General features: G+C 43.4%; 2 protein-coding genes and 1 pseudogene across 2 annotated transcripts in view; 1 reads left to right on the top strand and 2 right to left on the bottom strand.

The window, feature by feature from the left end:
• Positions 1–347: 347 nt before the first annotated feature.
• Positions 348–1482, bottom strand: LOC102261612 (ras-related protein Rab-10). Its single transcript, XM_014548183.1, has one exon. It carries the CDS (start codon positions 1388–1390, stop codon positions 788–790), a length of 603 nt encoding a protein of 200 aa, XP_014403669.1. The 5' UTR covers positions 1391–1482; the 3' UTR covers positions 348–787.
• Positions 1483–2706: 1224 nt separating this feature from the next.
• On the top strand, positions 2707–3983 carry LOC106727901 (annotated as a pseudogene).
• A 3218-nt stretch (positions 3984–7201) lies between these two features.
• STOX1 (storkhead box 1) overlaps positions 7202–26530 on the bottom strand; it is a 47115-nt gene continuing 27786 nt past the window's right edge. The window contains exons 2-4 of the mRNA XM_005876808.2: positions 14648–14800; positions 9898–12262; positions 7202–7584 (exon numbers count right to left, since the gene is read on the bottom strand). Coding sequence (XP_005876870.1) covers positions 7437–7584; positions 9898–12262; positions 14648–14780 — 2646 coding nt within the window. The 5' untranslated portion in view covers positions 14781–14800 and the 3' untranslated portion in view covers positions 7202–7436. The remainder of the gene's footprint in view (positions 7585–9897; positions 12263–14647; positions 14801–26530) is intronic.

Raw genomic sequence — 26530 nt, 5'->3', positions numbered from 1 at the left:
GCCCGGCCATTCTCCGCCGGAAGCTGCCGGCCTCGGCCCCGCCTATTGCGGGGTGAAGCGTTAAGGTCCGAAGGCTTCGCGCGAGGCCTGCTGTCCGGCGTTGGTGGGAAGGGGCCCGGTGGGCTTGAAGTGAAGACCTGGCCAGGACAATGGTCCCGCAAGTCCTAAGTTTTTTGTCAGGAAGTTGGTCCTTGGCTCATATTCCGTATTTGAAACCGAGGACACTTGGGAAGGGATGTACCGTCCGGTCACACAATCGGTTGGTGGCGGTCGCGACTAGAGAACTCATCATCTGAATGCGACCGAGACCGTGCCTTCGGCACAGCGACCTGAAAGCTTCGAGTTTCTTCGCAAAGCGTTTCGGGGAGGGCTGCTCTCATGAAACAGAATATGTAATAAGTAGGAGAAACTTGGAGAGAAAACAAGCCTAAACGTCTGGCACATTGTGTATTTGCAGTGAATAAAAGGACTTTATATTACCGATGGGGATTAACTGCCCCTGAATTATATACAACCTAATGGGAAACTGGAAACCTTTTGATATTGCGAAGGGTTAATTCCTTAGCATATAGCTACTCTTTTTTTTTTCTATACATTTTTTTTGTTTGAAGAAAATTATAAAGTCAGCAAGCAGTTACAGATGAAAGAACAAAACAGGTGGATTGGATAGTTAAGATGAGCAACAAAAATATCTGTTCAGAGTTAAAAATGGACAGAGTGGTTTATTTTGCAGCCAGAAGAGAACACAGGGTGGTGGATGGCCGACGGAACCGGAACCGGAGAACGCTCAGCAGCACGTGCTCTTCCAGCCTGTCACGCCTCCTCCGCTGCTGACATCTACATTTTCACCGTTGGGCTCTTCTACCGGGGTCTTTCGAAGGATATCTTCAGCTAATGTGAGAAAGGCCTTTTCAATGTTTATATTTGCTTTTGCACTCGTCTCAAAAAACCTAATACCATGCTCCCTTGCTATCGGTTCTCCTTCTCCCTTAGGTACAACTCTTTTATCGTCCATATCACACTTGTTTCCTAGTAACATTCTTTCCCCATCTTCATGGGGATGCTCATCTATGTTTCTAAGCCATTTGCCGATGTTTTCAAAACTTTGACCATTGGTGATGTCACATACTAGCCTAATACCCATTGCTCCTCCGCAGTAGGAGGTTGTGATGGTGTGAAATCGCTCCTGGCCTGCTATCTCCCATGTCTGTGGCTTGATCTTCTTTCCTTGTAATTCAACAGTTTTGATCTTAAAGTCGATTCCTATGGTGGAAATAAAGGTGGTATTGAAGGCATCGTCGGAAAAGCGGAAAAGGACGCAGGTCTTCCCCACGCTCGAGTCCCCGATCGGGAGCAGCTTGCAAAGCAGGTCGTACGTCGTCTTCGCCATTGGGAGGAGCGGCTCCGGCGCCCGCCACGGGCGGCCCCACGGGGATCGGTCCCTCTCACTGGGGCCAACTCCTCGCTCGGTGTCCTCAGGCCGGAGCACGGGGAAGCGTGGGGGAAAAGGAGACTCAAGAGGGCGCGGTCGACCTCCGGACGGCCTGGTGGAGGAAGCACCGACGGTGGCGGCGACCGCGGCTCCGCAGCCGGTTCCTGGGAGTCGGTCAGGACAACATGGCCTCCCCTCCCCCCTCAGGGCTGCTCGGCCGGGACGTTCCCACGGGCGAGCCAGCGAGCTCGGCCGTGGAGGTAGCGCCGAGGGCGTGAAGACAGACTCTCCCCCGAGCCGACACTCCGCGCTCGGGCACGGCGATGACAGCCCAGGAGGACCCCGAGCCGAGAGCTCAGCTACATAAGCCACCGGAAGCCGAGCCGCCCCGCCGAGCCACCTGTTCCCTGAGCCCTCTCACGCTGGCGGCGTGCGCGCTGCCTCGCATAGAGCTGCTCTTGAATGGAGAACAAGAACCCGAATCGAGATGCAGGTGCAGGAGCACTTCCAGACCACCTGGCCGTGTCCAGCCCCACCAGCCTGGTAACCTGAGCATCAGACTTCTGTTTCAGCAAAACGACACATTACTACCTACGTCATGGAGTTTGGGGATTGGTCCTGAGTAGCTGGAACCACAAATGTTCAATCTGTGGGGAAATGCATCTCCCTAAATTGTGGGAATGGCTGTGCATCTCTAAATCTGTGTGTGTGTGTTTTTCTGAATCCTTTTATCCCACTCCCTCACCCCCACCCCCAATTCTGCCATGGTAAAGTTCATGGCCCTACAACATGGAGTGGATGTGGTTAAGAATGTCACACATATAAAATTGGGGTAAAAGGAACCAATGTTACTATGTTCTGGTTGAAGAGCAAACACAGGTGAAGTTTTTAAAACCTCCTTAAGACGATTTTTGGCTTTCATTTTTATGCCAAAGGTCATACAGCAGATCTATAAAAGGAAAGGACTGCACTTCTCCATATGCAAGAGATAGGTGTTTTTCAGAATGACCTTCTGTGACTTAGATTAGAATTCTCTCCAAACCTTGCCTTTCTAAGCCCCAAATTCATTGAATCAAATATCTGATTGCTGTTTATGTAAGGTGGAGTGTACAAATGTGTGCAAATTAAACCAAGTCATAAGTAACTTGACCAAGCTGTGGCTTAGCTGGGAAAAAAAAAAAAGGGGGAGGGGGGTTTGGAGATACTACTACGTATGTGCTCTCAATGCGTATCAACTAGGAAATTTGAGAATAAAGGCATGGAGAATTTTCGTTTGTTCCCTCTATAAATTTCAAAAGATTTATATAAATTTCAAGAGATGAAATTTGGGGGGCAGGAGTATGAAGGAGTAGCATAATTAAAATGCACAAGTAATTAAAAATATAATCTTACTAGAACATCTTTATTTTCCAAATATCTTACCAGTCATTGATATTTCTTTCTTAAAATTTAAGAATTGGGGAGCCTCATCTATTGCTGTGTTCCAAGGTTCTATAAAGATTTCCCTTGCCTTTGGCTTATGACCTTAAGATATAAACAAGATGACTATAAATTTGCCTCCCTCTGGTCATTCTCAAACTTACAGGGCTAGATTTTTACTCCATATTTAGAAAATAGGAGGTAAAAAGAGCCATCATTTTGCATCTGCATGTCAATTTTATGTAACAAGAAAAATTGAGCTATCATTTTTAAATGTTGTGACACTGAAAATAGTTTAAGGGGCAGTTATAAATTGATCAAGAGACACTGGAGTCAGAGTGTTGAGAGTACTAAGAAGTAAGGAGAAAATGAAAGAGGGAGCAGGAGGGATGTTTCTGCCATTGCTAGCCACATGACCCTGGCCAACTCCACTCTAAAACCTGTTCTTGGTTAGTAATGTGCAGACAAAAATGCCTTCCCTACTGATAGCACAGGGAATTTAGAAGGATAAGATGACATAGGAGTACTACACAGATGATGCATACATTTATACCTCTAGCTTGAGGTTTTGACAGGTTTTGAAAGCATTGGCTGTAACCATCTTCCAGTAATTTGCCAAAATGACTAACACAAAGAGAAAGAGGAGAGGCACCCACTATATGTTCTCTAGGCCTTTTGGAAAACATGGAGTTGTTCCTTTGGCCACATGCATGCGAATCTACAAGGAAAGTGATGTAGTCATCAAGGGAATGGGCACTGTTCATAAAGGAATGCCCCATAAATGTTGCCATGGCAACACTGGAGAAGTCTACAATGTCACCCAGTATGCAGTGGGCATTGTTGTGAATAAACAAGGGCAAGATCCTTGCCAGGAGAATTAATGTATGTATGGAGCATATTAAGCACTCTAAGAGCCGAGATAGCTTCCTGAAACGTGCGAAGGAAAACGATTAGAAAAAGAAGGAAGCCAGAGAGAAAGGTACCTGGGTTTAATTGAAGCTTCAGCCTGCTCCACCCAGAGAAGCACACTTTGTGAGAATCAATGGAAAGAAACCTGAGCTGCTGGAATCCATTCCCTATGTATTCATGGCATGATAAGTGTAAAAAAACAATCAGAAAACCTCTGTACTGAGTCAAACAAACAAAAACATTGGAGACAGCTTTGAACATATTTAGCACAGGTATACTTATGTATCTAACTCCTAATTCTAACTAGTTGGAAGTATTTTTAAATTTCTTTGGATAGAGGTTTCACTGTTTCTTTAGTCAATTACTCTATACACATTTTGAATCAAGTGGTGGGAGTAGTCACATCACATCCCAGAAGAGGGCACCATTCCCAAGAAATGGAAGCTGCTTCTGATAAAGAAGGAACCTCCTAAGAAATCTAAGGTTTCAAATGGGAGGATTCGTGGTCATGGGGATGTAAAGCGCCTCACAGGGAATATAGTCAACAATATTGAAATAACTAGGTATGGTACCAGGTGGCTACTGGAACTATCAGGGGGAACACTTTGTAAAGTATATGATTAACCACTATGCTGTAAACCTTAAATGAATACAAAATAGCATTGAATTTAAACTGTAATTGAAAAATAAAATTAAAAAAGAAAATAGCACCCTGGCTGGGTGGCTCGGTTGGAATGTTGTCCTGTGCACTGAAAGGTCACCAGTTTGATTCCTGGTCAGGGTATATGCCCAGGTTGCAGGTTGGGTCCCCAGTCAGGGTGTGTAGAGAAGGCAACCAATCAATGTTTCACTCTTTTCTCTCTTCTCTCTTCTCTCTTCTCTCTTCTCTTTCTCTCTCTCTCTCTCTCTCTCTCTCTCTCTCTCTCTCTGTCCTAAAATCAATAAAAACAAACAAAAACCTTCTTGGCCAAAAGCATAATACCTTCCCCAGGCATATCTAGATTTTGATTGATGATACTTTCTATAATCTTTACCTAAATTGAATCTCTAATTGGAGGAACTCCAGACAACCTGGCAAAAACAGGGGACCTGTATAGTAGGCCATGTATTTACCTATCAGACAAGTTTGGTGAGTATATAGAATTATACACACATATATTGTTAACAACATTAGGTGCCTGCTGTATTGGGCACTTTCCATAGATTATCTTCAAATCTGACAACAATCTGTAGCATAGGTATCATTACTATCTTCCTTTTACAGATGAGAAAACTAAATCAGAGAAGTTTGGTAACTTTCTTCATCACATGGCTACCAAGAATTCCAATTGAGATTCAAACTTGTCTTTCTCCTAAGCTCATGTCATCATGCTGCCTCAAGAGACCAGTTTTCTCATTAGAGAATAGACTGCAATGGGCAAGGCAAATCAAGAAATAAAATTTCCACATACAAAAATTAATATTGAGGAAAATGCAAGTCACTAGAAAATAATCTCCCAAAGAACTATTTAATAACACATATACCCATCTTTAATATTTGTACTCATATGTTGTGTTTAATAGAAGGGAAGTTTATTGGTTTCATAATAGGCTCCATTTAATACATTTCAAATGTTATAATGCATCTACCACTAGTGGCAAATTTAAATGGCTTTCAGTGATTCCTAGATGTGATTAGATCATAAAAGACTTGGATTCATCACTCAAAGAAACTTGTCCAAGTCCAAAATCAAAGAACAGAGTTGTTGGTGCTTCTTTTTCCAAGGATTGGCAGGGACAGATGCAGAAATGGAGAACTGAAAGCAATACTCAGGAATCTTACATGAGCCCTCGCTGGTTTGGCTCAGGGGATAGAGTGTCGGCCTGTGGACTGAAGGGTCCCAGGTTTGATTCTAGTCAAGGGCACATGCTGGGTCGTGGGCTTGATCCCTAGTAGGAGGCTTGCAGGAGGCAGCCAATCAATGATTCTCTCTCATCATTGATGTTTCTCTCTCTCTCTCCCTTCCTCTCTGAAATCAATAAGAATATATATATTTTTTAAAGAAATTTTACATGAGTTCAGTATTTTGCAGGATCCACACTGAATCTTTTTTTAAAATTGAGATATATTTGACATATAACCCTCACTGAAGCGCAAAATCTTATTGTTGAAAGGAATCTTCAAAATCGTCTAGTTCAGCCATCCTGTTAAACTAAGTACTGGAAATACCTACGCAATGTTATCAGTCAAGGGATCACCAAGCCTCTACAAGGATGCCCTAAATAATGAGAAATTCATTCATTTACAAAGCTGCCTATTTCATCTATAGATAGTTTTGACTAATAGACGTTCTTCATATTGAGCTGAATCTCCCAACTTCCATTCACTGTTGCTAATTCCAAGCTCTTTATAAGAATCCCTAAAACAATGCCTCCTCACAAGGTTTTTCTACCCAGATTACCCTTCTTGGTACTTTGTCCAGGGTTTCAAATGTCATTGTGACCGCAGCTAATCTTGGATAGATTGGTTAGGGCCTGTTGAAAATCAATAGGACTGAGTGTTCCACCCACTGCACAACGAAGTAGCATATCTGATTTCCCCTCCTCTCCCCGGGGCCTGGAGGCAGCTCTCCACAGTGCTGAGCTTCATCTGGCCTTCACTGCTCCCAGGCCAGTGAGAGTTGGAAAGAGGCACTTTCCAATTATTCAGTTATCCTTGCGATCTAAGGCCTTGGCAACCTTTAGAAACCTCTTAAAAGAAACATCCTCAACCATAAGTCAGCATTAGCATCTACATAAAACCTGTCTTGACTGCTCCACGTTCCCCAAACTCAAGAGAACTGACCATTCCACTGCTTGGTCTGAAAAGGCCTTCCAGAAAAAAAAATCTGGCAAAGTTATGTAGGTCTTACCATGAGTGGAAATGGATCAAATGGTTTCTCTTCTCTAAATCTCTAATTCAGAACCTCCCTTTTACTCACAAGCCATTTGCAACCATTCTGCTTCCCTTCTATCTCCACGCCGTCTGAGAACATCCTGACTTCTCACTGCCATGCTATAGAGAGAGCCTCAAATGTGGGGAGGAAACAGAGAAAGAGTAGAGCCAGGTGCTTATTGCCACAGGTATTTTGGACATTGCCAGTCAGTCACAATGTGAAGCTATTTGTTCATATTCACAGAGAAGATCCTGGGCAGTAGGAATTCTTGATGCAAAGTATCCAACTCTTTGGGTAAGTTCTTTCAGATAACAAATAATAATAAGACTTTAGTTGTAAACAAAATATTTTTGCAACCCTGAAACACTATATTCTGGATTTTTGTGATGAAATCAGGTGAGATCCACTTAACATAAGAACTCAATATTAGGTGTGGGTAGAGAAATGCACACTGGGTAGTAAGTTAGCACCCTCTGTATTTGAGAAACTAATGAAAATTCAAAGTAATTACATTTGGAAGAAGACAAAGGAGTCCATTTTTTATTACAAACTATGTATGTCCAATAAATTCATAGTAAAATAAGCTTTAAAAAAGCTCTAAAATGTCAAAAAAGGAAAAAAGCCAGCAACTAGAACAAAATATGTAATGAGATTAGTAACATTTACGCTCAATTTTAGAGAATTCTTATATACTCAGTTGATTAAAACATCCTATATGATGCTGTACATTTTTACAAAAGTTTTCAAAAGAAAAATAAGAATTAAACATTGATGACTGGAGTTAGTTGTAGCAAGGGGTTGGACGTGAGTGTTTGACTGCTTTTTGTGCCTTCAAAGTTCTGCAGAAAATTCTGTCTTCTTTTTAGACCATCCAGAATGATTGAATTATTAGATGCCAGACTCTGTGTCCTAAAAATATTAAAAATAGAATTATTACCTTCAAAATGGGTTGAATTTCGAATCAAAGCATGATACTGTCATTTGTTTCTTTGTAGCAGTGTAACATTTACCAACAAGGTAGTACACTTATCAAATAAGTTAACCTTTAAAAATCTAAAGTACTCTTTACATTTTAAATGCTTCACAAACGCACCTCAATTTGTTGACAGCTGCTTTCCGAGAAGTTCATATTTTCTGATTATCATCTGTTCTCAAATCCAATATCAAGTATATTCTGGTCAGAAATAAGTTTCTGAAAAACTATTCTATACAACTGAAGTAACCAATAGCATCCTGTGTAATTTATTTTTTGAGAAGTCATAGGGAAGGGAAGAGCTAGTTACAATAGTTTTCATATTGACAACGTTCCCTTCCTTGGAGCTGTAAGCTATGTTAGTTTCTTATCTAACACATCTGCCTTGCTTCAGCCACATTACTGTTTAGGCATTTGGTTTCCGACAGTCCCCTTTCCCACCTTCCCTCCTCTTCATCACATGTCCATTAAATTAAGATATGTCTCAAAAATGTGTCCTCCAATAAGCCTCCAGTACAGCATGTCACTTTTTAAAAAATGTATTTTTATTTCTTTCAGAGAGGAAGGGAGAGGGAGAGAGAGGTAGAAACATCAATAATGAGAATCATCGATCATCTGCCTCCTGCATGGCCCTCACCAGGGATGGAGCCTGTAACCTATAATTACAATAGTTTTCATATTGACAACGTTCCCTTCCTTGGAGCTGTAAGCTATGTTAGTTTCTTATCTAACACATCCGCCTTGCTTCAGCCACATTACTGTTTAGGCATTTGGCTTCCGACAGTCCCCTTTTCCCACCTTCCCTCCTCTTCATCACATGTCCGTTACATTAAGATATGTCTCAAAAATGTGTCCTCCAATAAGCCTCCGGTATAGCATATCACTTTTTTAAAAATGTATTTTTATTTCTTTCAGAGAGGAAGGGAGAGGGAGAGAGAGGTAGAAACATCAATAATGAGAATCATCGATCATCTGCCTCCTGCATGGCCCTCACCAGGGATGGAGCCTGTAACCTAGGCATATGCCCTGACTGGGAATCAACCCGTGACCTCCTGGTTCATAGGTTGATGCTCAATCACTGAGCCACACCTGCCAGGCCCGCGCATCTCTCTTAATTCCATACCTCTTTAGCAGTTAGGAAGAGTTTATGCTTTGTTCTTGAATTCAATCTGTCTGTTTATTGTTTGTTGGTCTCAACTAAACTAAATTGTAAGCTTCCTACAGGTACAACAATATCTTGTTGATCTCTGTCCCCCCAATTCTTATAACAATATGGCACATTGATGCTCATGCCTCCTGCATGGCCCTCACCAGGGATGGAGCCTGTAACCTAGGCATATGCCCTGACTGGGAATCAACCCGTGACCTCCTGGTTCATAGGTTGATGCTCAATCACTGAGCCACACCTGCCAGGCCCGCGCATCTCTCTTAATTCCATACCTCTTTAGCAGTTAGGAAGAGTTTATGCTTTGTTCTTGAATTCAATCTGTCTGTTTATTGTTTGTTGGTCTCAACTAAACTAAATTGTAAGCTTCCTACAGGTACAACAATATCTTGTTGATCTCTGTCCCCCAATTCTTATAACAATATGGCACATAGTTGATGCTCAAATACTATCTTCCCTCCCTTTTTCTCTTCATGTCTTTAAGAATTATAAGTGGGTTTTTTAATCATAAGCATTTTTTACGAAATTAAATTTCTGCCCGGCCTATGTGGCTCAGTGGTTGAGCATTGACCCATGAACCAGGAGGTCACGGTTCAATTCCCATTCAGGGCACATGCCTGGGTTGTGGGCTCAATGTTTTGGTTTTTTTTTTAATATATTTTATTGATTTTTTACAGAGAGGAAGGGAGAGAGATAGACAGTTAGAAACATCGATGAGAGAGAAACATCGATCAGCTGCCTCCTGCACATCTCCTACCGGGGATGTGCCCGCAACCCAGGTACATGCCCTTGACCGGAATCGAACCTGGGACCTTTCAGTCCGCAGGCCCACGCTCTATCCGCTGAGCCAAACCGGTTTCGGCTGTTATTACTCTTTTTAATGGCTTCAAAAAATGAACAATATACTCTATTATATAAGAGTTTGCATTGTAACTGTATATAATTTTTTTCAGTAAAATAAAGGCTGGCAGAAGAGTATCATTATAAAAAGATAACTCAGGGGTTGCCCACTAGGTAACTCAATATATTCTTAATTTTAATAAACCCTGTGAGATAGTTGCTAATCACTTTTCTGTGCACTTACCGTGGAGAATCTATCCCACTATCTCCTGCCATGCTATGATTTTCCGTTCCTTCCAAGTGACTGTGTTCGTGCTGGATATCCTGAGCCATCACTGGCATATGTGTAGTGTTGAAAAGTTCTAACTTTTGTGTGAACCGTTTTCTCATTTCCTGATTCTGAGCACTCTGAGACCAGCAAGCTGCTTTCTTTCCTGTGTCACCCAGGAAGTCTTGTGGGGTTTCAGCCTCAGAGCTGGCTTTCCTTGAGCTGTAGTAATCAAATATACTTCCCTCAGCAGATGCTGAGGCCTGTACACATTCAGCAACACTGGGATCCTCTTCATAGTTAAATCCAGATTGGGTCCCTGAATTGAGGCCACAGCTTTCAGCAGAGAGATTAGGCTTTTGGCTTTCACCTGGGTTAGTGAGCAACGCAGGTGTGTGGCATTCATTTCCTTTAAGCATCGGAGGCTCAAACCTCTGTATTTTGCTGTTGTACTCAGCCAGAGATCTTTCAGCTACCTTTTGTTTTCCGAAATGATTCCATTTGCTTCCCCCAGAAAAGGAATACTGAATGTGGCCAGGCAGCATTTGACACAAATCATCATTCTCAGAAAAGTCGTCCTCATCTAAATATAATGAACTGCAGGCACCGTCATCATCTTCCACTTTGTTTTGATACAAGGCTAGGTCATGGTCAGAAAGCACCTCATTTTCTAGGCTCACCGTCTCTGCTTCCTGCACAAATGCCTCTCTCATTAGTGTTTCCTCTGAGTCTCTGCCTTGTCGCTCAGGTGGACTCAAATGGTCCACACCAAGTGGATAATCCAAAAGACCGAGATTTTGGAATTGGTGTGTTGTTTTGTCAACTAATCTACAAGCAGAAGATGCCTGGGCTAAAGAGGAGGAACCCGGTGATGGAAGGACATTCTGTGTTTCTTTTGTCTCCCCTAACATGTCAGAGTGAGAATAACTTTCCCTCAAGTTTTCAGGGATTACTTTGTTTTCTCTACCATACACATCATACGTCAACATGCTTTCCCTACAGGAACAGCGTTGACTATCATGTTGCAAAACACGACATTGGGAGTAATTTAAGAGGTGATCTCTAAAATCATCACTGACAGGCTTGACAGTAGAGTGACTCATAGGAATGAATTCTGCCCTCGGTTTATCATTACATTGTTCAGCCCATGGCTGTTTGGCCTCCCTCTCAAGGACTCGTGAGGAATCTAAAGACCTTGACCTTTGGCAAGGCTTGCCCTTTGGTCTAATCTGGCTGGGTTTCAAATCATTGGTCTTCTGGTTGTTGTGCCCTTTGGTTATTGGGCTCCTGCGGTGAGACAAACCCTGGAAAGGATTACTGATTCGTTTTTTGTAAATCAGATGGGAACCCAGCTCTGATGGGTTCTCACCAAGTGGTTTCTGAACTCCTGCTTCATTTGGGCTTTTAATTCTGGGGGTCGGCTGTGTAGCAGGGAGCTTGGGGCGTTTCTCCAGTCGAATGCTTCCTGGCCGGGGCTCGCTTCCCTGACTCCTGGCTTTGTGTCTATCCCTATGAGAACGGCCCCGCCTCCGAGGCTTTGCAGACCGGCCCTGTCTTTTCTTAACTCCCTCTCTTGAAGGATATTTATGCCCGACTGTCAGCATATCAGTGGAAGTGCCCTGGCTGTTATATTTTTTCTGTTCTTCGTATTTTTGCATTAGGATGGTATGTTTGATTAAGTTGTCAACAGTCAGAACGGGATTGATGCGTTTGATTATCTCATGTTCAATGTCTCGAGGGATATTGTCCAAGTTATCTTCATCTCGGACAGGCCACTCTTCCGGTGGGAACTGGGCAGAGAAGCTGCTGTGCTCTGTTCTGGACTTCTCCTTTCTGGACATACTGCGCCAGAAGAGGCTAAAGCCAAACTTCTTGCCTTTGTCTCTGTCTTTTGGGGATGGTAAAGGTTTGGTGCTCTCAGAGACATGGTTCTCCTCAGACACTGAAACTGCTCGATTCTGTACCAAAGATTTGGATTCCCCAAGACCTTTCTGGCCTTTTCTAGTCACTTCTGCAGCAGCGGGTGGTTCCTGTGGATCCTGAGAGCACATGTCAGGGAAACACTGGCAAGACGGACAATGGGAAGCGGGGGCAGCGTTTTCTTTGGCTAACTCTGCAAACTCTGCACAGCTCCTCACGCTCACCAGGTACGTGATGCAAGCAGGTATCTCGTGACTCTCATCTGATCGGACTCTCTTATTTTCTTGGGGGTTTGTATTTGTGATGAAGTAAGTCTGAGGAGTAACTATGAAGTATCCTTCTCCAGTGTGATAAATCTTCCTCTCTTTAATCAGAGTTCCCAGAGTGGTATAGAGGATATCTCGAGATGGAATTGCAATGCCTAAAACAAAAGCATTTTACACTGGTAAATTCTGAGTAAGAAACATTTTAATGAGTGAAATCAGTCACACAGAAATGACCACACATTTGCTTGATGAACCTAGAGCTAATTATAACACAATTGATATGTCATTAAAATGCCAAAGAAACGTTAACAGTCATCATAATTTAGCTGAATAACAGGAATATAATTTGGTCCACACAAAGACATATGGCTAGGCTAATAGTTAAGTAGAGGAAAACCATCTGAGTTCACTAAACTATAAACACTGAGTTATACAATCCCATTACAAATTTAAATTTTGCCTAAGGAAAGTATTCTTTTTTTTAAAATATATTTTATTGATTTTTTACAGAGAGGAAGGGACAGAGACAGAGAGTTAGAAACATCGATGAGAGAGAAACATCGATCAGCTGCCTCCTGCACACCTCCCACTGGGGATGTGCCCGCAACCCAGATACATGCCCCTGACCGGAATCGAACCTGGGACCTTTCAGTCCGCAGGCCGACGCTCTATCCACTGAGCCAAACCGGTTTCGGCAGGAAAGTATTCTTAAGAACAAACATAGGAGTTTTTGAAAACCAGTCTCATTGCTTAAATCTTAAGAAGCTAAAGAGAAAATGAAAACCAGTTTGTGCTTGGGTGAGGGCAAACTACTTAAAATCTGGATTATGGTGGTTTTTCAAACTGGGAAGGTGATACTTTTAAAAGAAATTTCCTTTTCAAAATAGCAGGGTTTAAAATTATATTGTGAAAACAATGTTCAACATGTATGTGTAAGTGTTAACACTGGAAGGCGGTCAGAGGTGATTGGTAGTCACTTAGAAAACTCCACGAAGTCATGCAAATCAAGAAGTTCCAATCTTCGTGTTCACTTTAAGAACACTTGTGAAACTGCCCAGGTCATCAAGGGAATGCATATCCAAAAATCCACTAAGTATCTGAAGGATGTCATTTTAAAAAAATGATTTTATTGATTTCAGAGAGAGGAAGGGAGAGGAAGAGACAGAAACATCAAGGATGTAAGAGAATCATCAATCAGCCACCCCTGCACACCCCCACTGGGGATCGAGCCTGCAACCTGGTCATGTGCCCTGATTGGGAATCGAACCCGTGACCTCCAGGTTCATGGGCTGACGCTCAAACACTGAGCCACACCAGCCGGGCAGAGTGTCACTTTCAATGTGTGCCATTTGGTCATTACAATGGTGGAGTGCCCAAGCCAAACAGTGGGGCTGGACACATGGTCAATGGCCTAAAAAGAGTGCTGAATTTTTGCTGCACATGCTTAAAAATGCAGAGCGTGATGCTGGACTTAAGGATGTAGATGTAGCCTCTCTGGTCACTGAGCACATCCAGGTGAATAAAGCTCCCAAGATGCAGAGTAGAACGTAACAGAGCTCACAGGCGGATTAACCCCTTCATGAGCTCTCCCTGCCACCTGGAGACGATCCTACTGAAAAGGAGCAGACTGTCCCTAAACCAGAGGAGGAGGGTGCACAGAAGAAAGGGATTTCCCAGAAGAAAGTGAAGGAACAGAAACGTATGACCTAGGAGTAAATTCAGCATAAAATAAATACTAATACATAAAAAAGTGTAACACTGGAAGAAAATACATCAATATGTTAACTTTGGTTTCTTTTGGGTGGCCATACTACTAAGTGGTTACTTTTCTATATTAACCACATTTTTCTACAATATGCACATTCATTTTAGAATAAGAAAAATAAATACTCTTGTACATTCACACACTGGGATATGAAAAAAATGAGTTCAATATATGCTGATACAGAAAGACCTCCAAAATATGTAAGTTTTTTAAAAAGTGCAGATAGAATGTATAAAATGATCCAATTTATGTTATTAAAAAAAGATACATATACTCAAATATAACTTATGAAAGTATACATAAGAAACTATAGACAATAGAAATTATCACCTCTAGGGAGTGGCAATGGAAGAATAGGAGGTGTGGGGGGGAGAAGATGAACTCTTCCTTTGCACTCCTTTCTACAGAGTCTGGTTTATTTATTGCCATAAGTATTGCTTTTTTGTTTTGTTTTTTATGTGCCCGCAACCAAGGTACATGCCCTTGACAGGAATCGAACCTGGGACCTTTCAGTCCACAGGCCGAGGCTCTATCCACTGAGCCAAATCGGTTAGGGCATAAGTATTGTTTTTTAAAAAGTTAATTGGAATGTAAAAAAAAAAAACACCCTTATCAAATTTGCTGATGCAGGCCTTTTCCTGGCAAGGCTCTAATATAAGGTTCTATAATAGAAAAAACTTTGGATATCATCCAGCTCATTTGTGTTTAAGTTTATTTGTAAATAAAACCATCAAACACATGCAAAGAACTAACAGAGAAAAACTTGTTACTCTACCTGGGTAATGTTTCATCAAATGCTCCAATAGTGATTCCTGTGTTACTACAATCTCAGCAGCATTCATGTCAGATATAGCACAGCAAAGAACTTCAGCCAAAGGTATAAACTGTGATTGGGCTATTGGATTCATTTGCACTGGAAAGACATCACCTACATTGGAGATTTAAAAAACAAAAAAAAAGGAAAGGTGATAAATTTGATAGAGTGTAAACTATTTGAAATTAGTGAGTCAAGCACATTTATAAAGACTGAATAGCAGGTGGAATTGCTATTCTTTCATCAGTCCTTACTCGGAATCTGTTAACATGACATGTACAAGAACAGAAACTGTAGAAGAAAAGAGTTTACATTATAGTCCCTACTTTTAAGAAGTTTGTAGTATTTTTCAGTACAAGAAAAGAGTAAGAGTATGAAAGTCACAAAGTGATATCATAGTTTAGGTCAGACAAGGCTTATATGACAATTGTATTTCAAAGCATTTTTCATATTTTAAAATATACAAAGCCATAGAAAGCTCAAGTCATTGTCCCAAGGTCTAAAAGCAAGTACAGTAACAGAAATAGGTCTTCTGACACCTAATTCAGTATTTTCACCATTCCACACTTTCCTGATTGGAATGATTAAAAAGATTTGAACTCTTTGCCACATCTACTGGGAGGATGAAGACCATTTTCAGCAATCAGACTGTTGACATTCCAGAAAATGTTGACATCACTCTGAAGGGACACACAATTACTATGAGGGGCCCCAGAGGCACCCTGCAGAGGGACTTCAATCACATCGATGTAGAGCTCAGTCTCCTTGGAAAGAAAAACAAGAGGCTCTGGGTTGACAAATAGTGAACTGGCCATCATCTGCACAATCTGCAGTCATGATCAAGGGTGTGATACTGGGTTTCCATTATAAGATGAGGTCTATGTACGCTCACTTTTGCTGTAGGGGGCTGTCTTGTGCATTGTAGGATGTTTAGTAGTGTCCTTGGCCTCCATGTACTGTATCTCTCACATCTGCAGCAACCAAAAATGTCTCCATTGCCAAATGTCTGGGGAATAAAAGGTACAGGTAGAAGAACTAGCTTAGAAATGATGAAGTTTTTACTTCATCTGAGACTTGAGGAACCAACGGAGGGTGGCAGAAGCCCAGAAATATACTGAGGCAGAGAAAGAAAAATATTAGCATGGCAAGTTATCTGATCTCTGTAAAGTCAGAGGAGAATGGGTAAGAATGGGAGGGGAGAAATGGGAATGATGAGATGAAAGGCAGAAAGGGGGGTTTGAGGAGCTGTTCTTGGAGTAAATTAGGAAATTTAAAAACCAGTATGAAGATTATGAAGGAGCCCTGCGTTTCCAGGTGATTTTAGTGTGGTTTCTGGCAGATGAAGCGGCAAGAAAGGAAGAGAGGCCAGCAGTGCTTCTAAAACTGGACTGTGCAGATGGCAATCATCAGGGGATTGTGCTAATGTGCAGATTCTGAAGGTGAAGGACTGGAGAGGAACCTGTGATTCTGCATTTCTAACAACCTCCTAGGTGATGTCCACTCTTTGGAGCGGCAGGGGTTGGGGTGCTAATGACGGCCATGTTAAAGTAGCTAACCATTCAACAAATAAACATGGCCTACATGGGAGTCCAGTGTAGCCAGAAGAAAGCCTAAGAACTGAGAAACTTAGCCAGACATTTCCTGCAGTGACAGTTTAGAGGCTGGTTCACTGCAGGGGCTGTTGAGGGGAAGGTGGTGAGGACTGGCGTGGTGGGAAGGGTTGCAGCCAAAGCTGGTGAGAGGCCCATCTATAACAATAAAAGCGTAATATGCTAAAAAAAGACCAGACGTCCTTCCGGATGACCTTCCGGACGTGCATCAGGCCTCTAGTAATAAGATAAAGGACTTCCTTAGGGAAACTGGTAAGCTGTGTGCAGTTATACCTCACATTGGTCTGTTTTCTTCTTTACTTAAGCTCCTCTATCTGGCAGACTGGGCCTCAAGTCACAACACAGGATAGAATTGCAGTTTGGGCAGCCCAGGGAAGGCTCCCCTCTTGGTGTGCTTGTGGCTATCCCACAGGATTCTGAGGAGCTAGAATGAGTGGCTAATCAATTAATTAGCATTTCAAAGGGCAGTGATGAGAGATGGTGCTCTCTGAGCCAAGGGAAATAAACCTCTCTCCTTAACTTCATTTCCTCTTTGCCTTTCTTTTTTCCCTCCAGGTCAGAGATTTATTTACTCTCTTCTCTTTCACATCCCTCCTCAACCAGGCAAAACACAACATTAAAGTATCATTTCAAATATTTGTATACTTCTTTTACATAACTAGGTGCTATTTTAAATAAGTGACTTTAAACTTTTATATATCTCTCTCCCTCATCTCCAAAATGCTGTGACTTTTTCCTTGTATGTGATCTTAAATTGATTTCCTGCCTCCACTCCATGTGGACCTGAAGTCCTTAATTCAAAGAGGAGGGGGTGTCAACGTAAGAAACATTCAAACCTGTGAAGAATTTTTTTTTAAAGAAATTTTGAGAGTTTGAGCCAAACTGTCAACAATTGTAGGGAAGCAAAATCTCAACGAATTGAGACAGTGCTCCAGAGAATGGCAGCTTTGTGGCTTATTTTATACATTAAAAAGAGATGGCACAAGAGGTTACATGAAATCCACTGGTGATAGATTAGGGAGGTGGGAGAAAGCAAGCGGGGAGAGGGTAACCTCAAGGCTTGAGTGAAAAGTAAATTGATAGACACATGTATCTTTTAAAAGGTGGGTACAGTATAGTTAACAGTCAAAATTAACATGGTAAAACAATGAGAGTATGTTTTGCATTGGTTGTGCCCTGAGGGGTCTGGGAAAAAGGGGAGTTACCCTGACTGCTTTTAGTTAAAAAGTATTCATTTCAGCCCAGCTGGGTGACTCAGTGGTTGAGCATCAACCTATCAACTAGAAGATCATGGTTCGATTCCTGCTTCCATTCCCAGTTAGGGCACATGCCCCAGTTGTGGGTTGTGGGCTCGATCCCCAATAGGGGGGTGTGCAGGAGGCAGCCCACCAATGATTCTCATCATTGATGTTTGTTTTTGTTGTTGTTAATCCTCACCTGAGAATATTTTTTCCATTGATTTCTAGAGAGAGTAAAGAGGAGGGGAAAGAGAGATGGAAGGGAGAGGGGTGAGGGGGAGAGAGAGACATTGATTGGTTACCTCCCACATTTGTCCCTACCAGGGCTGGGAGACCTGCTGCTGAGGTACGGTCAGTGCCCTGACAGGGAATCGAACCGTGACGTATTCATAATTCCTACCAGTTTGGGGAAGGTGTGTTTTATTTTTAAAATTTTATGCATTTTTTATTTTAATTTATTTTTAATTATAGTTGACATTCAATATTAGTTTCAGGTGTACAACATAGGGATTCAACATTTATATACCTTAGGAAGTGATCACCGCAAGAGTAAACAAATCTACTACCAACTAGAAAGACAACTTATCTTTTTTTTCCTTAAAATTAATACAACCATAAATCAGCTGCATTGTAGAGAACATGCTAAGTCACATTTAACCTCTGCGTTGGAGCTCCTTTCTAGACAAAGCTTAGCAGTTTCTCAGTACATTTCCTTCACCGTCGTTGCTAAGATACGTCCGCAGGTGCATAAATCATCAAGAGTTTCTTATGCAGGAAAGCAGAGTGATATGGGAACATCTGTGACGGATGCAGGAATCATTTTCAAGCTACAGCCACGGTTTGCTCTGGTTACCTTTGCATTTCTTGAGTTTTGGGAATACAATAACCAAAACGCAAAAATAACTTTCTGGGTAGAAGATTCCACTGACAGACTTCACAATAAGAGAAGGCCAGCCCTTTGGCTTTATCCTCAGCTACTATTGAAGAGCATCCTTCAGTCCAGCCTGCTGCTGACCTCTGACCCTTGAGAAGGAGCAGGGATCAGAAGGCTAGGAGAGGCTGTGGGGCAGAGTAAACAGTTCACAACAATGCTCTATGTTTACACAGCCTTGTACTCTTGGTGCCAGGAGAGTGGGAAAGTGTTTAGGCTGAAAGACTGGTTTCACAAAAACTATCAACAAAGCAGAACCACACAGATTTGTGCCTGCTACATTTAATGCCACTTTTTGTGCAAAGAACATTTTTAACTTATTGATATCTTGCTGCTCTTCCCAGGGAGAATTAACCAAAGTTAACCAAATAGAATATAAATTATTTTACATTTGTGATAAAGCAAGTTATGAGTTTTAAAACAATTACTTTTTATAAGTCTACTTTTGGGGGGAAAATAGTGGAAGGCAAATTAAATGTATGCAGCACATAGGTGCCCAATCAGCAAATATAGAATTCAACTATCCAAACTGATGACATCGGGTATGTGCCTGGCCTGGAATCGAACCCGCCACCTTTCAGTGTATGGAACAACATTCCAACCAACTGAGCCATAAATATAAGTTTATCTTACATATTAAAGCACCTAAACAAATTCTAAAAGGGCCTCCTCATGGAAACTAAATTCTGACTTTTTAAAAATATATATTTTATTGATTTTTTACAGAGAGGAAGGGAGAGGGATAGAGAGTTAGAAACATCGATGAGAGAGAAACATCGATCAGCTGCCTTCTATACACCCCCTACTGGGGATGTGCCTGCAACCAAGGTACATGCCCTTGACCGGAATGGAACCTGGGACCCTTGAGTCCCCAAGCCGACGCTATATCCACTGAGCCAAACCGGTTAGGGCAAATTCTGACATTTTTTAACTTGGGGTGCCTGCATTTGATTTTAAGGTGCATAAGAGGCTGTGCTACCAAACATGCAAAACAAAGTGTTCTTTGGAAATTCGGAGAGCATTCCCATCAGAACTTTTTTGAGTCATACTAAAAGAAGAATTTGCCATCAAACTAAATTCTAGGCAAAACTAATCCTAACATTGCTTGTTTCATATTCAAAACACAAATTTTCTCTAGTATAAAAAAGTTTAGTCCCATACAAATGTGTGTGTGAACTCTTTGCTAGGCAGTCTGCCAGAAATTCATGCATTATTGACCTTCAAACAGTTAAACTGAGCCACTCAAACTCTGCTAATTACCCGGCACGTGAAATCTGAGACCATCTTTTCGGGGCGCCTGTATTGAATCACACTGTGGGAAAGGTATCTTCTACGTGCATTAGAGATGACAATAGAGCAAGAATAAAGCAGCCTGCAATACACCCAAGTTTAATAAAAAAAAGGATGTATTGTTCTAAGTAATCCAAGAAGCTTCCCTGATTTTAAACTGTACTTTTATCCAGTACAGAATTTCCAAATTTCTTTAACATTAACATTAATCCTGACCTTTCAAAAATGAAAGTATTTTGTAACAACGTGCATCTCATCAGAGATAAGATGCTGTGCAAAAATGTCTATGGCTTTGAATAGATTCGGAAAATCAAACAAAATGGGAACACAGAAAGAAGAAAGGCTCAGGTCAGCAAAAGCAAGCGCCTCTCCGTAGCGCCCTTTTCTTTTCGTGAAATAAAAGAATGCAAACACTTTACTCCGCATTTGGAAACAAAGGAGCACCAAGACTCAGAAACTGGCTGCCGTCTAAGGGTAGTAGGTTTGTCTACCATGGCGGCTGAGATTCTTTCTCAAGCGCGGAGATGTTTATTTTGGACTCCTAGACAAATGGCTTCCCTTCTGGGAAATGCCCTCTCTTGAAAAGCTCAAGGCTTCGCTCAGGAGGCTGGGCTGTTCCACAGCCAGGAGTTCATAATGGCATCTCCTTTAATAACCACACTTCAGCCTCTCAGGAGCAGTACATTAGCATTCCTTTCAAGTGATACATCCACTAATATCCACCTTCAATTGAGTTGCAGAGGACTTGGGCCACTTATGACGGACACTCTACGCGATTTGGTTGTCAGGATAGACACAGAGGCGGCCCTACTTCAGGGAGCCCCTTGAGCCTCCCGCAGCCTTTCCCCATGACCACTACCCCTCACGTTGGGTAGAGATACAGGGACTCCAGACTGGGAGGGAAGGGTGTGAATGACTCAACCCGCCTACCTGACACGCGCCCCCCCCCCCGTTTTTTTAAAACACTAAAACTCATTTACATTCAGCCCCAAAGCTCTTCCAGCCCTGTGGTGCCCAGTCCTAACCTCTCTTCCTTCAAGGCTTCCACTATGGATACGTTAATGACTTCACCCAAGTGTGTTCGTTTTATAAGGCTGTCAAAATAAATCATCATAAACTCAGTGGCTTTAAACAGCACACATTGCCCTAGCTGGTTTGGCTCAGTGGAAAGAGGGCAGGCCTGCGGACTGAAGGGCCCTGGGTTCAATTCAAGGGCATGTACCTGTAACCCGGTCATATACCCTGAAAGGGAACCAAACCGGTGACCTCTTGGTTCCTGGGTCGATGCTCAACCACTGAGTCTCGGTGGCTGGATGAAGGATGTCATTTTCAATGTGTCCCATTCTATCAGTACAACGGTAGAGTTGGTAGGTGTGCCCAGGCTAAACAGTGGGGCTGGACACAGGGTGGGTGGCCTAAAAAGAGTGCTGAGCCCTAACCGGTTTGGCTCAGTGGATAGAGCATCGGCCTGCGGACTGAAGGGTCCCAGGTTCGATTCCGGTCAAGGGCATGTACCTTGGTTGTGGGCACATCCCCAGTAGGGGGCGTGCAGGAGGCAGCTGATCGATGTTTCTCTCTCATGGATGTTTCTGACTCTCTATCCCTCTCCCTTCCTCTCTGTAAAAAATCAATAAAATATATATATTAAAAAAAAAAGAGTGCTGAATTTTTGCTGCACATGCTTAAATATATAGAGAGTGATGCTGAACTTAAGGGTTCAGATGTAGACTCTCTGGTTACTGAGCACATCTGGGTGGACAAAGCTCCCCCAAGATGTGGAGTAGAACTTAACAGAGCTCATGGGGAGGGGTGGGGGGCATGAGCCCTCCCTGCCACAGGGAGACGATCCTACTGAAAAAGAGCAGATTGTTCCTAAACCAGAAGAGAAGGTTGCACAGACGAAAAAGATGTCCCAGAAGAAACTGAAGCAACAAAAACTTATGGCCCAGGAGTAAATTTAGCATAAAATAAATGCTAATCAAAGTTTTTAAAAATTACTGTACAAAAATGGGGGAAATTTTAGCCCAAGGTTGTTGTTTGAATAAAAATAAAGTTCCCTGTAATAAAGGTGTCCTTTATATACACATAGTCTTACATTACAAATGAGCATCACACCGGGGGTCCATCTGACAGAGGTTCTAACCAGAGAGATGTGGCTCTGAGTCGGTCATCTGTCTGGGTCCCAGTTTCCTTGTCTATAAATGTGGGCTGCTAGCTCAGCATTTCCCAAAATGTGTTCTGTGGGAAATTCATTCTATGAAGTGCTCTGCAAAAAAAAAAAAAAAAAGGTACCGCCCTATCCGGTTTGGCTCCGTGATAGAGCGTCGGCCTACGGACTAAAGGGTCCCAGATTCCATTCCAGCCAAGGGCACATGCCTGGGTTGCAGGCTCGATCACCCCAGTAGGGGGCGTGCAGGAGGCAGCCAATCAATGATTCTCTCTCATCATTGATGTTTCTATCTCTCTCCCTTCCTCTCTGAAATCAATAAAAATAATTTTTAAAAAATGGTGCCAAGGTCAAATGTTTGAGAAATGCTGCTTGGAGTCACAGTGGCTTGTTAAAGGTTCTAAGAACTGTAATGGACAACCTAGATTAACCCAATGTTTCCCAATCATGTTTGGCAACAATCCCTTTTCTGCAATACCTATTATTACCCTTCAGCTGTGACTTCTCGCCATTCAAACTAGCCTCTCCCTAAATAGTCTGTACTTTCTCATCTCGGCTTCCTTGTCCTTACTTCTTCCACCTAAAGCACTCTTCCCCACACCTAAGTGTTTAAAAAGTCCTGTCATGAAGGCTGGCTCAAATGCAGACTGGCTCTCCCATGAATTGCTGCTCTCTGGTCTCATCAGATGGAGATATACATGGATCAATTAAGAAAAATGTAATGAGTGGCTACCATAGTGTAACGCTAGGTACACAAAAACACTGATAGTAGTAGCAGTCCTTCATTCCTTATCCAGCAAATATTTATTGAGTACCTACTATATGCCAGTTACTGGGGACACAACAGTGAACAGGATACAGTCCTTGCCCTCAAGGGGCTCTGGGTCTACTGGAAGAGCAGTGGTTGGAGGAAATGATAACCCAACATGAGGGCTATAATTGGTAAGACTAGGACTCGGTATTCCTGGGTCCCCCTCCTGAATGCCATTCTCAGAAGAGTGTGGATGCTTGGGCATAACTATCATAAGGAAGAGAGCCAGACTTGTCCCTATGGGACTTTGGGATACTTAAGGCAGCATCCTATATAATAAAGAGATAATATGCAAATTCACCATCATGCCCTCACATAAGATGGCCACCCCCATGTGGCACAAGATGGCTGGCAGGGGGGGGGGGCAGTTGGGGCAACTGGGCCAGCAGGGGAGGGCAGTTGGTGGAGACTGGGCCGTCAGGGGAGGGCAGCTGGGAGAGACCGGGCCGGCAGGGGAGGGCAGGTGGGGGCGACCAGGCCAGCAGGGGAGCAGTTAGGCGTCGATCAGGCTGGCAGGGATGTGGTTAGGGGGTGATCAGGCTGGCAGGCAGAAGCGGTTAGAGGCAATCAGGCAGGCAGGCAGGTGAGCGGTTGGGAGCCAGCAGTCTCGGATTATGAGGGGGATGTCTGACTGCTGGATGTCCCACAGGGATCGGGCCTAAACCAGCAGTCAGACATCCCCTGAGGGGTCCCAGGTTGGAGAGGGTGCAGGCTGGGCTGAGGGACACACCCCTACCCCCCAGTGCATGAATATCGTGCACCGGGCCTCTAGTAGGATAATAAAGGAGCCATGGAATTGGTCAGGCAGATCTGGACTCAAATCTTCCAGGTCCACTTACAGACTGTGAGCCCTCCTCAAGTAGTCATCAACGACCATGACTGTGCAATATGAGGAACAATATCTGGCTCAAAAGTGATTGTGGGAAAACATCCAGAAGTGCCTGGAATAAGATCTGACACACATCAGTTCTTTTATCAATAGCAGCACTCTCTAACTTTTCTTCCCAAAACAGGGATATCAAACTTGATCATCCCTCGTTCCACGTCATTATTAGTACTTCAAGTTTGTTTTTTTTTTGGTAAGGCACTGGTTCTGCCCATGGTGGATTTCTCAGCCAATCCTGACTTTCCTTTTCCCAACTCCCAGAGCCTAATGGACCAGACACCAGTCCTGACCATGATCTGGAGAAAACCTGGGAAAGACAAAATGATGCTGGCAAAGCCACTGCTAGCCCTGCTTTGTTCTACTGGGTAATACGTTATTGCCACCCTCGTGGCAGATAAGGTAGGACTGGCACATTCAACACACATTCCCAACCACCTTTTTCCTTGTCTTCCTCTGGTGTGGAGGCAGGAGAGCGTGTTACCTGGCTTCCCAGCCTCACTTTAAACTAGTGGCCATCATGGTGGTCAATGGGATAAAGGCAGCTCGCTGGCTGGCAATGCCAGAGGCGGCCTCTCAAGGAAAACCCCTTCCTTTGTCTTTTACCCTTTCTTTCTTGATTCTTTCCTCCAGCCTGCATATTAGGGAAGCAGCCATCTTGTGACCCTGAGGTGACAAGTATGATGTCAAAATACCACCCACTAAGGAAGACAAAGCAGAAAGAAAGAGCGAACGAGCCCAGGTGTCTGAAAGCCTCGCGGAGCCAATGTGCTGGCCCCGGGCTGACTACCTCCGAACTTCTTGTTATGAAACAAATCTACCCCTCGTTTGTGCATGCCACAACAGAACACGTCTCTAAGCAAAATACATGGTCAAAGACACCTGACATTTATTTCCTCCTCATATTTTCTGCTGTGCGCAAAATCTTTGTCTTAATGAGGCCTTGATTAAAGCTTCTGGATTTTATACCAGCCAATGCTTGTCAGCACCTTAACTGCTGTGGACTAGAATGACGTACTGATGGGTACTTACAGGAAAGATGTCAGGGCTCCTGCTGCCCGACCCACATCATGTCAAGTCTGGGACACGCAATGAGAAGGAGGAGCTGCAGGAGTTTCAGCTAGTGTTGCTCATTTTTTAAAAATGTATTTTTTATTATTTCAGAGAGGAAGAGAGAGAGGGAGAGAGATAGAAACATCAATGATGAGAGAGAATCATTAATCGGCAGCAGTCAATGATGAGAGAGAATCATTGATCGGCAGCTTCCTGTACACCACTACCAGGGATCAAGACCACAACTTGGGCATGTGCCCTGACTGTGAATCAAACCGTGACCTCCTGATTCATAGGTTGACGCTCAACCACTGAGCAACACTGGCCAACCTAGTATTGCTCATTTTTTTGATATTTTGATATTTTTTTTTTACAGAGAGGAAGGGAGAGGGAGAGTTAGAAACATCGATGAGAGAGAAACATTGATCAGCTGCCTCCTGCACACCCCCTACTGGGGATGTGCCCGCAATCAAGGTACTTGCCCTTGACCGGAATCGAACCTGTGACCCTTCAGTCCGCAGGCCGATGCTCTATCCAGAGCCAAACCGGTAGGGCAGTATTGCTCATTTTTAACTGCTTGGAGATATTTGTCCTAAAAAAGTTATAGGAGTCGCTCTTCTCTTGATGAGGGTTTCCTTCCTGCATGTAGAAAATCACGGAGGGGAAGATAACACCTGTCACAGCTGTATGGCCTGCTCTCAAACGGGTATCTATAGTTACAGCCCTGAGAACGGGATGCCTCTCCATCTCTCCCGAAAGAAAGGCTTGTGAAATGGAGCCAAAAGTCAGTATCATCATCAACATCAATGTAAGATTAACTCAGGGTTTATAGAGACAAATAATGAATAACCCCACTCCTATTTCAGGGGCAGGGAATCCCTGCCATTTGTGAAGAAAGGGGCATTTGGCCCTGAAAGAGCCTGGGTCCATCCAGGCCCCAGGTCTCCGTGGCCAGGTGGTGTGATGGTGGACTGAGCCCCGCACAGGCCTCCTGCACCAATGACGGGAGGGCTCTGGGTGACGGGAGCTGGAGAAAGCTCTACTGTATTACATCACAAGATCAATGTACTTAATGCTGCCTTTACCCCAGACTATACACACACACACCTACGTACTTTACCAAAAGCATCATAAAAACTGCAGCCCTGCCTCCTCCTCTCCTACTGATGAAGGTGGGGGGTTGGTGACCCAGAATAATGATGAGCACCTTCCCCAGAATCCACACCCAGAGGCGCCCCCTCGGCAAGGCTGCTGCGCCCAGTGGGCCATCCTCTCTCCCACCCGGAACCGCTCTTGCCCCAGTCTGGAAAGCATGACTGAGTTTCTGCATCAATGGTCCCTTTCACTTCCCCCAGACTGTCTGCTACGCTCCAGCTGCTTTCTAGTAGATTACAGACTCTCTTGGCCTCCTGAAATATTAACTTTTAAAAGATAAAAGCCATGGTGGGGATACAAGTCACATAAATGTAGTTTCCCTGAGAACTACTTCTAGGCTGTTAGAAACTTTAAAAACATAAACTTTTCCATTTTAAGATTGTGAATTCCCTTTTCTCCAACCCAGAAGGCTTCATGTTAAATCTGGGCAGATGTGACTGCCTCAGCAGGACGCTGGCATCTTTTCCCAAGGCCATCGCCTTAGAAACGAAATGGAAAGTTCGTCACCCTGAAAAGTCGTTAAAGGGGCTGTAGGGTCCTCGCTGTTTTGGCTCAGTGAAGCTCCAGAGCGTCGGCTCTCGGACTGAAGAGTCTCGGGCTCGATTCCGGTCAAGGGCACGTTCATAGGTGGGTTGCAGGCTCGATCCCAGGCCCGCAACCAATCAATGTGTCTCTCTCACTGTCTTCCCCTCCCTTCCACACTCTC

Source organism: Myotis brandtii, unplaced genomic scaffold (assembly GCF_000412655.1).
Source record: "Myotis brandtii unplaced genomic scaffold, ASM41265v1 scaffold499, whole genome shotgun sequence".
In the NCBI taxonomy this organism is placed as follows: Eukaryota; Metazoa; Chordata; class Mammalia; order Chiroptera; family Vespertilionidae; genus Myotis; species Myotis brandtii.
The sequence above is the reverse complement of the archived record's forward strand: the minus strand, read 5'-3'. Positions and strand labels throughout refer to the sequence as shown.